The sequence below is a fragment of the Pholcus phalangioides genome, unplaced genomic scaffold, assembly GCF_987345545.1.
Source record: "Pholcus phalangioides strain wild (caught in Gottingen) unplaced genomic scaffold, Ppha-v1.0 ptg000024l_1, whole genome shotgun sequence".
Taxonomy (NCBI): Eukaryota; Metazoa; Arthropoda; class Arachnida; order Araneae; family Pholcidae; genus Pholcus; species Pholcus phalangioides.
The window spans coordinates 11,272,041-11,288,890 of NW_028301616.1; the positions used below are offsets into that span (position 1 = coordinate 11,272,041).

General features: G+C 37.7%; 1 protein-coding gene across 2 annotated transcripts in view; it reads right to left on the reverse strand.

The window, feature by feature from the left end:
• Positions 1–297: 297 nt before the first annotated feature.
• LOC149068732 (glutamate receptor ionotropic, NMDA 2B-like) overlaps positions 298–16,850 on the reverse strand; it is a 194,383-nt gene continuing 177,830 nt past the window's right edge. For both annotated transcript variants that reach the window (XM_089250804.1, XM_089250805.1), the window contains exons 11-17: positions 16,413–16,538; positions 16,079–16,299; positions 12,681–12,841; positions 12,389–12,570; positions 4,550–4,785; positions 2,375–2,547; positions 298–797 (exon numbers count right to left, since the gene is read on the reverse strand). In XM_089250804.1, coding sequence (XP_089106930.1) covers positions 620–797; positions 2,375–2,547; positions 4,550–4,785; positions 12,389–12,570; positions 12,681–12,841; positions 16,079–16,299; positions 16,413–16,538 — 1,277 coding nt within the window. In that variant the 3' untranslated portion in view covers positions 298–619. The remainder of the gene's footprint in view (positions 798–2,374; positions 2,548–4,549; positions 4,786–12,388; positions 12,571–12,680; positions 12,842–16,078; positions 16,300–16,412; positions 16,539–16,850) is intronic.

A 16,850-nucleotide genomic window follows, 5' to 3' on the forward strand; every position in this document is an offset into this window, starting at 1 on the left:
TTAAACAAAAGTGACAACAAAGGTAGTCGGATACCTGGAATCATAGGTTCTGAAACTTTCTCCACCCGCGGCGCCCCTTTCCCCCTATTTAATGGTTATCCGCGAGCTACGCTGGCTCACCAGAACTTTTTAACATTTTCAAAAAACTTTGTTGCCAGTGGTGCCGCGGCGCACAGTTTGAGAACCCCTGACTTAAATGTTGAAAAAGAAAAATCAATCATCGATCTCATTGTTGTGAAACAACGCCCTGCTACAAGGACAAGAAATGAAATACAAACACGACGTCATTTCATTGGATTTAAATAACGATCAGTTTTTATTCGCATTATGTATATATATAATCTTTTTTGTATGTTTTCCTCTCTTTATGTATAATATGTGTTGTACGATAATATATTTTACGTATGTACATGCAATTCTTAACAGGTGAAATCAGTAAGAGAATAAAGCGAGAAAGTACATTCCAAGCCAAAAAACAAAAAATTGTCTTCTTTTTCCGGGGAAAAAGAACAAACATCCGAAAAATGCAAAAATTAAAATGTTTCCTCGTTCTTAATATATATATGTATGTATATATATGTGTTATAAATAATGTAACGAATTTGCTAATTTTGTCAGATCATAAGACGGTTTCGATTTCGGCGATTTCCGTATAAGGAGGTTTGTAGATCTGAATGGCCATCGACTTCTCCTTGTTATCCATCTTGTTGTCGTCGTAATCGCGTTCGGTGTCGGCAGCGGTTACCATCTGAGACTTCGTTCGGTCTCTTGGCTCCAGCATAAAAGTTGGGCTGCACCTACAGTAAAATGCAAATACACAGTATATCATTCAATGTGTCATGGAAGCCGCATAGACCTTGTGGAAGACTGTACTGAAAAACCGTATCTGTTATGTTCACGAGAGTCTCGCTGCAATGTTGGGCATTGTCAGAACGCGCATGCGCGATATGAACGGAGGCGATTTCTAGCAGTGAAGGCAGGTTTTCCTTGGAGCAAGTTTTTATATCGCCTGCAGCGTGAAAACGCTCATTGGTCAAAAAACTTGAATTTCAGGCTTTTAACTAATTAGCATTTTCCCTTTGCACATTTCACAGAAATTTCACTCCTAGGAAAACCCGGCTTAAAGTGTGTGTCCAGCTGTTACGCTTGGCAACTTATCGCCAAACGTATAATTTCCTGTATAATATATATAAGGAACTGTATCATATTGTCAACTTGATGCAGATGAATTGCATTTTAAATTAAATCAGAAAAAAATGAAAAATTCATTTTTAGTGAACCAGTAAATGATAATTTATTATTCATAGCTATAGCCCTCGCAAAGATCACACGCACATTGAAAAAGGAAAATATTAATGAGATGAAAATAGAGTCTCAAGCCGGGAATCGAACTCACAAACTTTACTATGTGCGTGCCATGCTTTAACCAATGTGGCAACTGTGGATGCGGGAATTTTGCACAATTAAGTATTCTACAAAACTGGACTCTGGATTATTAAACGTCACCAGGAAATACGCTGGCACCAACCAACACTCCCCCGGAAAAGAGCACCAGTGTTGAGCAATGTTCAACATGCTCAACACTGCAGAAAGCCGCGCTCCAGTATATATTCAGGGTTTCTACTTTTAATCGCCATTCCGCCAAATTATTTTACTTCGAGAGTAAATTTGCCGATGTCCCCAAACAGTCTAACAATTTTACTTACATTAAGAGATGATGTTCTCTCGGTCCGAAATATAGTGAAAAATTGAATTTTTTGAATGTTATGCCGGAACGAATATTTGGAACGGAAAGTGATTTGTTTCCTCCGGGGAATCGAACACGGGTCCCCTTCCATACATAGTCAAGGGCCCATACACCAGAGACACACTTTTTCAATCCCTCATAACACGCATTATTTCGCATCGATTCCCGGAGGAGCAAATGTTCGTTTCGGCATAACATCCTGAAAATTCAATTCCTCAGTACATTTCGGGCAGGGAAAACATCATCTCTTGATACAAAATTAAAATATAATTTCATAAATTTGAATATAATTTAATTTTGCTGTCAGATCTGGCGATCGTACCACTCGCCAACGCTCTTTTTCCGCCAACATACGGGATGTCATATTTTCATTCGTGTTTGCATAGAAAATATTGGTCGTGGGAGTATCATTTTGGACAATTCTGAGCGATGAATCTTCTTACAGGTTTTTTACACCGCATTCACGAAACACTTTTGTTTTGTCTTCCAGGGTTTATATCCGTCTAATAACGGCTCTAATTTGGAGTAAAACCAAGAAGCTGGGATTTCGGCGCATTATAAAAACTACAGTACGACAAATTCTTGATTTGAGTTGATAATGATTGGAAAAACGATTCTTCAACTCACCCCATGCTTCTTAGCTGGTCTTCGAGTTTACGAATTCTGATTCGTGCTATATCCAGCTGGTGCTTAGTCTTCCAGAGCTGAGTATCGCATACGGGGTCTTTGCATCGGTGGTGTTTGATCATGTCCTGCGCCTCGAATACGGCACCTCGGAAACTCAAAGACTTCCCCATACTCTGGAATCGTACGAGCGAAAACGAACGCATGTTAAAAACCTTACACATGATAATAATATTTTAAAAATTATTAGAAACATGCATATTTTTCTACCCGAAACTTCTATGTTTTTCGAATTAAACCTGATGCTTGAACTCACGAATTGACCTTAAACTCTTAAATTTTTTTCGAACCTCTAATAAAGACGTGCAATAAAAAAAAATCGGAAAAGATTTAATTACCAATTTTGTTAATGAAAATACGATTAATCGGTATCTTAAACACTGGAAAATGCATGACATCGCCAATGATTGTCAAAAAAGTCGCCAACTGTTGACGAAGGTGCCAACTAATTGCTGAAAAGGCTCAGAAATTGCATGTACTCATCATTGGGAAAATAACATCCTGCTGCAGATCATTGTGAATTAAAACTTACAGAATTTTTTAATGTGTGTGTAAGGAACCCCCCTTTTTGCCAAAAATTGGGTGCCAAAAATACGGAAGGGTTTCTTATACATAGAAAAAATATCCGCGATGAAAACGTTTTTTCCCGAATTTTAAGTCCAGAAAATGCACGTGGAAGGCCTTGCAAAACTCATTTATGTTTTCCGAGTAATGCCTGTTTCACGTATTGGTGGTGCTGTCATCTGCCTTCAATATTTAAATGGCGAATGCATGTATTTTCCTGCTATGTAAGTATCGCGTTAAAGGTCAGCGTGGTTTCTGCGGAGAGAATTATTCGAATTGAGAGCCTGACTCTCTCATTGTCTTCTCGGAGAGTTGGGAACCCGCGAACGCGGAACCAATTTCATTCGACCACCACTGCGTCGCACAACGGGATTCGAACCTGGTTCGTCCTGATCTAAGTCCAGTACGATGCCCACATGACAGCAAAGTGGCGCCTAAAAACAGCTTCTACTACTTCTTAACGGTACACGCAACTCGTACACATTACTCTACGGAATTTCTAGTTAATTGTTACATGCTAGAATGTGTATTCTCTGAGTGTATGAGTGGCGTTAACGTACTGATGTTGTCGAGTTGCTCTTGTTTCCTGTTCGTGCTGCCATCTGTCTTACATTTTCTGAACTAAAGACGGATATGCTCGAATTATCATGATATTACCGGGTCAATATCGTGTTGCCCACGAACCACAATGCCCACATGACAGCAAAGTGGCGCCTAAAAACAGCTTCTACTACTTCTTAACGGTACACGCAACTCGTACACATTACTCTACGGAATTTCTAGTTAATTGTTACATGCTAGAATGTGTATTCTCTGAGTGTATGAGTGGCGTTAACGTACTGATGTTGTCGAGTTGCTCTTGTTTCCTGTTCGTGCTGCCATCTGTCTTACATTTTCTGAACTAAAGACGGATATGCTCGAATTATCATGATATTACCGGGTCAATATCGTGTTGTAGGTCTGTCTGCTCTCAGTCGAGAGACATTTTCGAATAGTAACCGGCTCACTTTCATGCCTCGAAGCTGGAAAACCACAGAAAACACACTTCGTGGCGAGAATGCGAGCCGATCTCCCCAATAAAAAGTCTCGACACAGAGAGCAAACACACCTACAACGGTAAATCCTCGATCATGACACTTCACTCATAGATAGGAAAAATAAGTAGCAGATGGCAGCACCATAACAAGCGTTACACAAAAAACAAGCTTCACGTTAGGTCCACAACACGCACATTCCAACATGTTCCAATTCGTTAGCAGTTCCGCAAAGGAATATGGACGAGGTGCATGTGCGATTTAGTGGTAGTAGCCGACCACCACTGTACGGTCAACGTGGTTGGAGCCTGAATCCTTAGGACTTAGAAAAACAGCTGCAAGTCGAGATGTTAACCACAAGACGACATCAAACTAATCCATCTTGCGGCTATGATGTATATTTTTCCGCAGACTCGTATTAATTACCGTACGATATGGTCTCCTATAACGACACGTAATTCCAGTGAAACGTCAATTCTATGATCAGAACGCAAATGATTCTAATACTTATTGTGATTACCAGACTGATGAGGGTGAAGAATCCACCATCGTCCTTCTTGGCAAGGTGTTTTCGGATATATAAGAAATATATATGTTCGAGACCCAGCAGTAGTACGGTGAGTAGAGCTCCACACCCCAACAGCAAGAAGGCACTCATGAACTGGTTGATGTCCAAAGGGTTACTGGCGTTCCTTTTCTGATTCTGAGGTTTACAGACTCCCTGCAGCCAGAAACGCTGCAGGCGCTCGATATCTCCTAAAAGAAACAATAATGTCAAGTCTTATAAAAACATAATAAACTAGAAGCTATAAAATTTTGGAGTCGCCCCCATGACGCAAAACTCATGCCTTGAATTCACAGGTTTTCCCAAGTCATTTGCATAGCAGATATCTCCGCAACCGTTGACTTCAGAAACATACTTTCGATTACAAAAAGATTCCAAATGAAGTGCGGCTGCTCAAAATGTCTAGGATTTTCCAAGGGAGCCGCCGTATACAGGAAAAACAGTTTTTTATACAAAACCTCTTTGTTTCTCCAAAACTTACAATTATTTCACCCTTCGCACTCGAGAGATGACTCTCGGTCACTACTCGGTTTGACGCGATAATTCGAGCGGTAACTATGTTTATTCAGGTTTTGTTTGGACAACATCGTTTCATGAGTGTATTCAACAATACATGCGTATAAAGCAACACTGCCAATCTTTAATCTTAGAAACGTTTTTTTTAGATTTATTGTTACATATGCGTCTTCGCGTTACTTCGAACTCGACAGTCGTGGAAATAGGAATGTTATTTTCAAAGTTACGGAGCCCACAGTAAGCGTAGAATACGATGAAAGAACCAGTTCTAGGGAAGATGAGTTCGATTTTTCGTTGATGAAGGACGAAATTGCGTCTATGCATAGACTACTTGACGATCGAAAGGAGGAAAGCGGTGATGAAGATAGCGATGGAGTAAGAGGCGTAAGGAGGCGGAAAGGTCAGGGTAATAGATAGTGAATGTGAAAGTGACAGTGATTCCGCAGAAGAGACAGAAAATTCAGAATGGATAGCGTGCACAGAATCGAAAGAAATACCGCAGAGAATACCGTTCGTATCCTGCGAAGGAGCCGCAGGACCGCAAGTATCTTCAGACATGAAAGAACCATTGGATTTCTTTTAAGTTATTTATTTGTTTGAAGTATAAAGATATAAAAAATGTTAAAATATAAAAGTTTTAAACGTGAAATTGGGTGTGAAATCATTTTAAGTTAGCTGTGAGAAATTCACCAAAATCGCGTCTCGAGTTGTAGGTTCGACCGAGCGAAAAAGGCCTCGGCGGCAAACTGTTAAATGCAAATGTGGTTTAAGAAGTCATTTACAAGAAATTGCAAATTTTTAAATAGAATGTTAACGAAGATATTTGAATAAATTTCATACCATTCGGGCTTTTATGCCGTGTTTCAAACTGTTTTGTAGCAAACAATTTGGAACACGACGTAACAGCCCGAAAGGTATGAAATTTATTATTAATTCCGGCAGTGAAAGCCTACCATCTATTTTCAAGGAGATATTTGAAGTTTTCCGTTTTCAGCATTTGTCGTACAACGATTGAGGGTGTGGTTAAAAAATTGTGTAACGTAAATTGAACTCGAGCTCTAAAAATTTTGTAATTGTCGAAAAATGCAATTTTTATCTGTTGCGAATGAAAATAAATTTATATAGTTGAGCCTATTTTCTATTTTTGTGCACTGTCTCTAAAAATGTAATTTTTTGAGACAGTATATATAAACTTGTCAATACAGTGTTAAGTTGCCAAAGACAGTGATTTTATATATTTAATATCTCGAAATATATATATATATATATATATATATATATATATATTTGAATTTCTTTTCAGAGCGCAGAAAAAAAATGTGCAAAAAATTTGGGACAGCCTGTATAATACAAGTGACTTCGCTTATAACATCCCCCCTCCCTGGTGATTTGAGAATTGTATGTTGTATATGTTAAGTTGGGCTAGGATTTTTATGACCTAAAAAAAGGAGAGAATACGCTCCATAAAAATTTCTTTTATGTTCTGAAAAAATTGTAATATGCCGTAAAGGTATTCCTTTATAAATAGGTTGACCATATTTCTTCGGGGAAATTACAGGAAAAGGCCAATCATTGTCCAAAATGATGCCAAAGGCACACAAATAAAATTGTTCATTCTTGCTAATATCGTCGAAAAATCGCCATCCATTGCCAAACAACGACGCAAAGGTAAGTATAATTGTCAATTATTGCACCGTTTCAATGATATACTTAATATTGCCAATTGTGGGAAATAAAGCTAGTAAAGAGTGAATTTGGGGAAACACAAATCCCCTCTTCATCGTTCTGCTAAAATATGCAAAATAATGTTCAATATGTCTTAAATACTGAAAATCATGAAAAATACCTTAAAATTATCGGAAAATCATAAAAAAATATTTTAAATCCACGGAAAATCATGAAGAAATGTTAAAAATTATGAACAAAATGCGAAATAAAGTTGAAAATTTGTTGGAGCTATGAAGTGCGTGCAGGGTATACATACAGGGCATACATACCTGCAGTACATACAGGATATATAGAACAGCACACGTTTCTTTTTAATTTAACTGATTTTATTGATATTATTCGAGTTTATGCTAATGGTTTTTATTGAATATTAACACAAGTTTGAAAAACAACCAATGATGTTTACGAATTTCACTTGTCATCAAAATGAACGTACTTTTGCAGAGTCTTTCAATAGGTAATTTTTGACGATTTTAAAACAGTGTAGATTTTTCTACTTTTACCGATCGCAACAATCATTTGTTACAGCCAAGTGGTCCAAAAGTTACAGAAAAGTAAACATTCAGTGATTTGAAGAGCATATTCAACGCAGTTTTCGTAGAAATGCATAAACATACAATAATACATTATTTCACTGTTAGAATATTTATATTTTTAACCAACAGGTTGCACTTTTCAGATGTTGCCCATTAAAGCGTTAATGTAATTATTTTGATAATAAATTTTTCGTTATCATAGAAATTCTTTCTGCTCTTTACAAGTAATGATCAGGCTATCACCTGCATGCAATACAAGTTCTGCGTGCAGATAAGGTCAGGTTTTAGCTGCATTTTTCTAGGTTTTTGTTTGCAGTATGTTATATCCGAATAATTTTTTATGTTAGGAGACTGTTTTAGATACGTTATATCCAGAGTGTATGTTCTGAGCTGGAGTATGTGAGTTAAGAGGTAAAAATATATAGAAATGAATGATGTGCCAAAAATCGAGGATTACAAAACCGTATGTTATATTCGGGGAATCTTATAAGTGTACTAAATTGTATATTGGAAAAATATAATAAAGTTTCCGTCACTTGAAGAAAGAATTCATTTTCTTCCTCTAAATTTAACAATGAACCCGCGCCTCCGAGTTAAGAGACATCCATCATGGTTTCTTAAATCTCACTTTTACGCGGCTCCGGTGCTTCATTTTCGGCAATTTATCTTAGTTACGATTCCTCTGGCGCCACGGTAGGTATATGTCTATGTCAAGAACAGTATGGCTGATGTACAAGAACAAAAAAGGAATGGCGGCGTCTTCTCACGGACACGTCACTTTCAAGTCTTGAAAGTGATGAGCTTCAGTCACGTGATGATGAAACTATTTTTCAGGTAGATGACGCGAACGGATGGGAGAAGATCATTTTATTGATCTTTTTTGTGAGTTTTTGTCGTTTCCAAAGTCACCAGAAGTCTTAAAATTCCAGCAGGACCTTGATATGTTCTATTTAGTGTTCATTCACTATTCATTAAGATAAAGTTTTCTAGGTATCTTTTGAGAATAGACCAGCTCTAAAAGTTTCCCATCTTTTCGATAAGGTTTCGAAATTCTCAAAAGTATCTTTGAAGCTAGAGATCCATATAAAACGCGTTGTTTTCACCAGGGCTGGAGAAATCTACAAAAACTAACATCGTGTAACGTCATTTGAAACAATAGATGCCCGAAATCAATATTTTACATATCGAAAAATATTATCACTAGATGTACTTATTTGGAAAAAATTTTAAAAACAAATTGATTTATTTGCATAAAAATATTGGAAATGATATAGTTTTTTTAAAATCGAAATTTTGAAAGAAATACGACAACCCAAAAAGAATGTGGCCCCCAATCGAAAATCCAAAATGAGTGAAACCGCTAATTATGATTTCTCGCAATGTTGGCGTAGGAAAATGAGTCATCAAGTTATACTTTACCTCCCTTGTAGATTCGTATACGATTAAGATAGATAGATAGAACCACTCACAACCCTGGACTGATGCAAAACACCTTACTTCCGTTACCTCAAAAGAGTCAGAGTTGCGTCGGAAAAGTTAGCAAAGATTTGTAGTTGTGGCGCCCCTTGCTCCGTGCTCACAAGTATGGAATCACTCGCGTCGTTCTCCCCATGAAGACAGCTATCAACTCGATGGCCAGTAGAAGACATTTGACTAAAATGGATAGCTGAACCCAATGACTAGGGAGAAAAATTGCACGTGCGCCCAGTGGCACATAAGGGCTGGAGAACAAAGCCTGGGATTTAAAAAGAAGTGTGGGGAAAGACTTGTGGGGCAAGTAAGAAGATCAAGTTAGCATGTGTTGAGGTGGGAGAGATTTGAGAATGGTCTAAATACACAAATGTATACAAAATGAGAACTCTACATTGAGGAAATAGTTGAAACCGTACAAGGCCCAGACTTTTAGTGCCAATAGGTAATTTTATCAGTAGTCTCACAATCGGGCGCTGTCATTACCTTCTGAAGTACCCAGAGTGCTCGATGCTCGTATTTAATTTCGTGCTCGCGAGCGCTTGATCAACGTTCCAATTAAAACACCTTGTAACAATTGCATTGAAAAGAATTGAAATCATCCTGATTTCATATATTCGTATATATTAAACTTGCCGTAAAGGTGCTCTTCTTTTGACGACGGGTACAGGCAGTGCTCGCGACTGGAAAAAAGTTGAAGACCTCTGATTTAAATGACTAAAGTCATATCGCTCTCACGCTAACAATCTAACACGGCTAGTATGGAGCTGCAATTCAGGGTACATAATAGGTACAAGCACGAGCCAATAAATACTGGCATACAAACCGGATGATTAATGGGAACTGCTAATGCGAGATAAACGGAAAATGCAGGAATACCGACTGATTTTATCAGCGTGGAATTTATCTCCGCACGTTGTTCATCGTGTTTCATTTCTTTTGTTTTTTCAAGCTGAAAAAATTGCATTAATGAGGAGGGACGAGGAATCTCCTAATCACTTAGATGCCATAATTTTTCTTTTTCTCGCCCGGAAGCCAATAGAGAAGTCAGAAGCACCTTCATTTGCATGTAGAGTATGTCATTAAAACCTCATTTACTATCGCGGACCTTCACTGTGTTTGGACACGGGATCTTTCATCTGATGTTTAATTGCATTTTCTCTCACATGTCCACGATAACCTTTTTCCTCAATTATCTTGGTCTTACGCCTCGATGAAGTTACGCTCGACGCCTCGATGAACTGCGTTGGCATCGAGCTGCATTCGTGAATTCCATTCGAATGGATTCTTTGAGCTTTCAACATACAGAATAACAAATATTACAAACATGGAAATGTTCAGAAATGTTATTTATTTATTTACACAACATTGGTGGCCCTGGGGCCTATACAAGAGGATCCTATTGAAAATGACAAAGATATTCTTTGATATTGGACAAAAAACTAGTGATAGTGGGAGATTCGACAATAGAGCTTGGGAATTTGTTCCATTCACCAATGATATGAGGAAAGAAGCTGTATTTAAAGCAGTAAGCGGAAGCAAAAATTGGTTTTATTTTAGTGGAATGGTCGAGTCTTCGAGAGATGTAGGATGGTTTGGCTAAGATGTCAGAAGTATCTATGTTGAATTGGCCATAGAAAAATTTTATATGACAATCTTAATCGAGAAATGAGGCGAAGAGTAGAGATGAAGTTCGTTTCTGAGTTTGGACACGGAAAGATGACCAGCAGTCGTGAGCAAATCGGGTGGACTTATTTTGGATTGATTCGTGTTTGTCTATATTACTGGAGGTGTACGGGTCCAAGATTTCTCAGCGGCGTAAGAAAGAACGGGAGAGATATAAGTTTGGTTATAGAGTAGTCTGATATCCCGAGTGGAGTGCTTCAGGTTGCGACGGAGGAAGAAAAGTTTGTAAAGACACTTCTGGTAAATGTAGTCAACATGTTTGTTCCAACGTAGGTCGGTTGAGATTATGACACCGAGGTATTTGATTTGAGAAACTTGGGATAACGTTAAATTATTGATGGAGTACGAGTATCCAAGAGGAATTAATTTAAAAGTAACTTTCATGTGAACCGTTTTTGAGATATTGCTTGGTATTTTGTTCAGACGCAGAGGAAATACTCGAATTTTTAACTGTAGCTAACGTAATCGTATACAATGTCCATAACTGCAGCCAATAAAAATGTGCTGGTTTTAATTTTTCATGAACTGAAATTTGAAATACCGTATATACTCGTATATAAGTCGACCCCCCCCCCACTTCAGGACCACCAAATCCTCTATAAATTGAAAACCCGTGTATAGGCCAACCCAAAAAAATCCGCGCATTTCAGAGAAATAAAATTCTTATATTTTCATGTAAAATGAATAGCTTACAGAAATTTACAATAGAAAATGATTCAAACTTTTTCATCCGCTTCTTTTAAATCTCCAAGCTCATGGTAATCCATCAGATCATCATATGGGGGTGCGGCATCTTCGTTTTTATCCTCATCTGGGCTGTCATCGCCATTGTCACTTTCAGAGAGGATATAATCTTCAGTTCCTTCCATAGCACATCGCTGATGCAACACTTTTTGAAGAATCGGCGAAAACAGAATTCCACGCCTCATGTACCAATTGGCACACTAGGCCAATATCAGGTTTCTTCAAGGCGCCCATTTTTGCAGTTTCTTTATCATCGGAACTCATCCATTCGATCCACAAATTACTCAAATTGTCTTTGAGAGGCTTGTTGATGCTCACATCTAAAGGCTGTACGATCGACGTTAGCCCACCTGGTATCAAAGCAAATTTGCCTCGGCTTTGACATTATCGGTTCTGTGGGGTTTGAACATACCCCATACCAAAAATGACTACTGATTGCGGGGATCGATATTTTCTGATCAAAACCTCACCCGAGTATAAGCCGACCCCCCGGCTTAAACGGTAATTCCGAAAATTACAGAAATTTTTCGCGAAATGAAGTTTAATTTTAAAAAAATCGAAGTCTTTTGATTTTTTTTAATGCAAGAAACGAATGGAAATTATCTTGTTTTAAAAAAGTTAATTTTTCAAATACTGTTTTTGAATTTCAGGTTTAAAAAAAAATTATTTCTAAAATATTATAAATTAATTTTTTTATAATAATTTACATAAATAATAGAACCGAAAACAAGAATTAATATTCAAAAAACTGAAAAAAGTTCACAAAAATTGACGATGAAAAACATAATAAAAACTGGCTTTTTTTTTGAAATTGCATAAATGAAAAAAAAATGATAAAGTTGAAAAATGCTGATAAAAATTGAAATATAAAATGATAAAAAAAAATGCAAGTGATTGAAAAAAAAAGAACTAAATACGCGAAAATTTACAAATTGAAATTTTTTCTCAATCAAAGATGTAATAAATTCATTAAAATCCTAAAAAAATTTAATCGATTGAAAAATGAAGAAAAATATTAAATATCAAAACATTATGAAAATTAAACACTTGAAAAAAAAAAAGAACAAAAAAGAAGAAAAATGTACAAAAATAAAAACATGGTGTTTCCACTCACCGTTTTCCCTATATTCGATCATTTTCTTGTTGAACATGTGCAAATATTTCGACTTCTTGGGTAATGCGAAACCATAACCTGTCATGGCATACCACGATCCCACAGTCAGCAATCGACACTCGTTGTCCTGACCGACAAGATATTCCAATACAGTCGCGTCGTAAATGAATGCGTCAAGCTCTCTAAAACACGAAAAGCCATTAACACACACAAAAAAAACAGATGATGGAATTTCTATTTCCATCGCCACACGGATTCTGAGGACACCTAGTATCAATCGGTTACTACTTACCCTTTCTTCACGGCTTTGATACCTTCTTGAACCGTTTTCTTCTTGAAGTTCTTCATGTACTGATAGAGTTCTGGCTTGTTTGCTCGTAGAACAGCCTCCGTGTTACCATATGGTATGGTGCCGTATCGGAATGGAGGTTGAGTCTTGCGAGGATTGTATAGCTGATGGAAATACAAAATATAATGAATTTATTCATTATTTTCTCACTGAGTGGCTTTAGTAGGTTATTATATAGGGCGTACGGGAGTTAAAAAGTTATCCAAGTGTAGCCAGCATAGGAGACTATACTGGATTTTCTCAGTATAGTCTCCTATAGTGGGGAAAAGAACGACATATGCTTAGTTATGTACGTGCAGGGTCATCGGTAGGGGGGTTGCTTGAAGATTTTTTTAAATCCAAGTCTTCTACTAAGGTCACGCATGTGCATTGTCGACACCTGCTTTAAGACGCTTTACAGCGGTCGCACATATGCACTGTCGACAGCTGCTTTGAGACACTCTTCATAGCAGTGGAGCATGTGCATTATCGGCAGCTGCATTCAAACTCTTTTCACTGCAGCCGCGCAGTAGCTCTGCCGACAGGTGCTTTGAGACGCTTTTCTCAACAGTCACCCTATGACTGCCAGTCAGCAAGTCAGTGTGTAGTTTCGCAAACTGAATTTGAATCCTCTAAACATCGTGTACGAACTGAATGGAATGTGGAGCCTCACACCGTATCAACAGTGTATCTCTACAGCAGTTTATTTAATAACGCCTCAAATGCTATTAAACATTTTACATTGGATCCAGTACCGTTTAGGCATCTGTAGAGCCACTGATGGTACTCACGTTGAATTTTATGAACCTACTAGAGAACATGAGGAGTTGTCCTCTTTTAGGTGCATCTAAAATTTATAACTAATAATGAGCGGTCCTTTTGTGTCGGTATTTTTGTGTTGGACTTCTCTTAGAAAATTAGTTACGCTCTGTTGTTTCTTCAACCTTCTTCTTTTCATTGGTCGCTCCGAATTTCACTCCTTCTCATTGTCCGTCGAAAGTCCATCTGAAGGACTTTCTAAAAGTGGTCATCGTCATCTACGTGGAAAAATTTCGATTCGGAGGAAGCCAATTCCAGCGAATCATTTTGAGATGATATTTGTTCCTCCCGAACGGACAAGAATGGACGGTTATTCTGTGAAGGAACAAGAGGAAAATCGAAGCAATATAACCACTTAGGACACGACCTTCCTGTTCTCTTCTTAAGGGGAAAAGAGACCAATTTCATGCCATTGTTAGGTTCGTTGTTCCTCTCCATCCTTCCTTTTCCATTTTATTCGTTGCTGTTACGAAAATTCCTTTGTAATGCTTCTTTTTCGTTATTATGTTTGAGAAAAACGGAGAAATGCAGTTCATATGGAGAGTTTAGAAGGTTTTCTTGACCTAAATACTTAGTGGATACCCAAAATTCAAGGGTACCAAATTACTTGGTGGGTAAAGTGAAGAGTGACCAAGTCGTTTCTACAAACAACATGTTTATGTGAAATAATGTGATTCCTGATTTTCTATATTTCTTTCGTCTGACTTTAGACCTGTCAAAAAGCTTTTAATACTTTTTTGCTTGAAGATTACTTATCATTTTAAAGATGATTTAAATATTAGAAATGATTCCCAAAGTACCGTCCTGACATTTCCAAATAACAAATATTTTCTATTCAATAGTTTTCAGGAAATTTTTGAAATTTAAGAGAAGATAATCATTTGCGATGAACCACACATTTTCGAAGATTAATAATGTTTTTTCTATGAATAAAAAATGGTGAGAATGCATATCTTATTACCCATGTTAATATAGTAGTGAAACTGAAAATCAGTTCTGCTGTTCTACATTCATAGCGCCATTCAAAACAAATTTAAACTTAGCATGAGTTATTTCCGCTGAGATTCTCACGAAATGAATTAAGTGCGGTAAGGCAATTGTTAAGTAATGATGCCATTTTGGCCAAAAAGATATTAAAACAATGCTTTCGCAAACAGTGTGTTTGTAACTCAATAGCAGAGAAGTTGAAAATACTTGGCATTACTGTTTTGATTCCGAAAAAACATATATCTACACATATGGTCTTCTTTTAAAAGAAGTTCGACGAATTAAGACAGCTGAGAGAAAAATGACATTCTTCAGAAAATGGGCCTTACTGGTACTGTCTTAGCATATAGTTAGTGGAAATATACTGCAGATTGGTACACCTCGCCTTGCTGGGTAAAACATTTCAAAAAGTGGACATACGCCCAAAGAGTAGCATGCATGGTTTTCATTCCGCTGTAGCAAAACACTCGCTATTACTGCGAATCTTACTGTTGATCTTGTGAGAAGTCTTTCACCTTCACAACACCTGACGCCAAGCAATCTGATCTTGCCCACTTTATCATTACCCTTTTTCTTCAAGTAAAAGATGCTGCATTAAGGTGATTCTGTAACACCAAAAGCAGCTATCGAAGTATATGAATAACGCTGTTCCCAGCAAAATCGTTTTGACCATTTTCCTGACCCACAATTCCGGAAGAAAGAAGTTTAAAATTCCAAATCTTAACCTTAAAAATTTTTTTCAAATTTCTATTTTTTTCCCTACGCCAGGGGTTCTCAAACTGTGCGCAGCGGCTCCCTGGTGCGCCGTGGAGCGGTGACTCTGAGAAAGGCTTTTCGAAAATATTATTTGTTAAACAGCTCTGGGGATCCTTAATGCGGATAAGCATTGAATAGGGAAAAGAGGCCCTCTGGTGGAAAAAGTGTCAGAACCGCTGAACTACACAGAATTTTCTTCTTACTTTCATCGAATATTTGCATACTTCCCTGACACTATCAAATATTTTCATATTTCTCTGACACTCCTGACTCTATCAAATATTTTACATTTTTCATTTCCCTGACTCTCCAAGTCACTACTTTATCGCACACCAACTCCAGTGTTATCATCATACTACAATTTTCAACCGATGGAGTTGGGTGGAAAATGAAAGCGCCATCTATCGGTGGTCGCTCCAAGCTCAGTAGGTAGAGATATTTTTTCGATTTTCTTTTACCGGAATACCTAAACGTAAACCTAACGTGACCCTAAACGTATGCAAAATAAACCTGGCTGTAATGTTTCAGTACCTGTTTTTTGTTTTTGTTTTTCAGGGGAATGAAGGCCACGAAATGTTGTGAAAATATGTAATTGTTTCGAAGTACATCAGAAAAATTAGACACAAATCGTGTGAATACCTTTTCTACTTTCTCGGCACAAGATAACTTCTTGAACACTTTTTGTTTTTAAACGTGAAAGTTAATGATGCCGGCAATGGATCGAACTCATTACATATACCTAAAAAAGGTGTGCAATAACATTGGTGTAATATTTAATTTGACAACCATTTATTCCTCACCCGTTCATCTTCGATGCCGTTGAGGTCGTAGAATTCCTCGCGAGTGATCATGAAAGCAGCCAAGTTGGCAGTATAGATGGCAAGAAAAACAACAGCGAACGTGGCCCAAACGTTCGCCATGAAGCGAGCCGTGTAGCCCCTTGGGCAGTCAACGTTCACAGCGGCCCCGAAGAGAATGGCCCATACTAGCCAGTAGGTACGGAAGAGGGAAAATCGGTGTTCTGGAAACAAATCAAGAAATCAATCTCAAGAGAAACTGAACACTTGTACACGAAATACACACACAAGCATTCAACCCCCATTGTTACGTTATAATAGAAATACATCTATTCACCTCTTGGTGGAAGCATCTTCATGTCGTAACCCGAGGGTGAAAACCACTCGAATCCGAAAATCGCTAGTGCAGCTACTTGGATGCTCACCAGGAGAATCATGAGCCAAGAGGTTGTATCAAATGGTTCTGGGCGGGAAAGAATATAGACATCAATATTCATGTGAGAAGCATTGTTATTCATTCAAGTGAAATTGGGGGAAAAAGGACATGGAAGAGGTATAACGTCGGCCATGAATAAATTTACATGACATTTATTCTTCGGTTCAGTATAATCACCAACCACACCAAAAGAAAATGCTTATGTGTGTGTATGAGCTCAGTCATCCGAGTTAATGGGACCAGAGGAGACTTTTTCCCCGAGATCGTGAAAGTGGTCGTGATAATAAAGCCGTTTTTCTTTACGACGTGTTTACTTATGTGTTGAAGATTTTTGTGGAT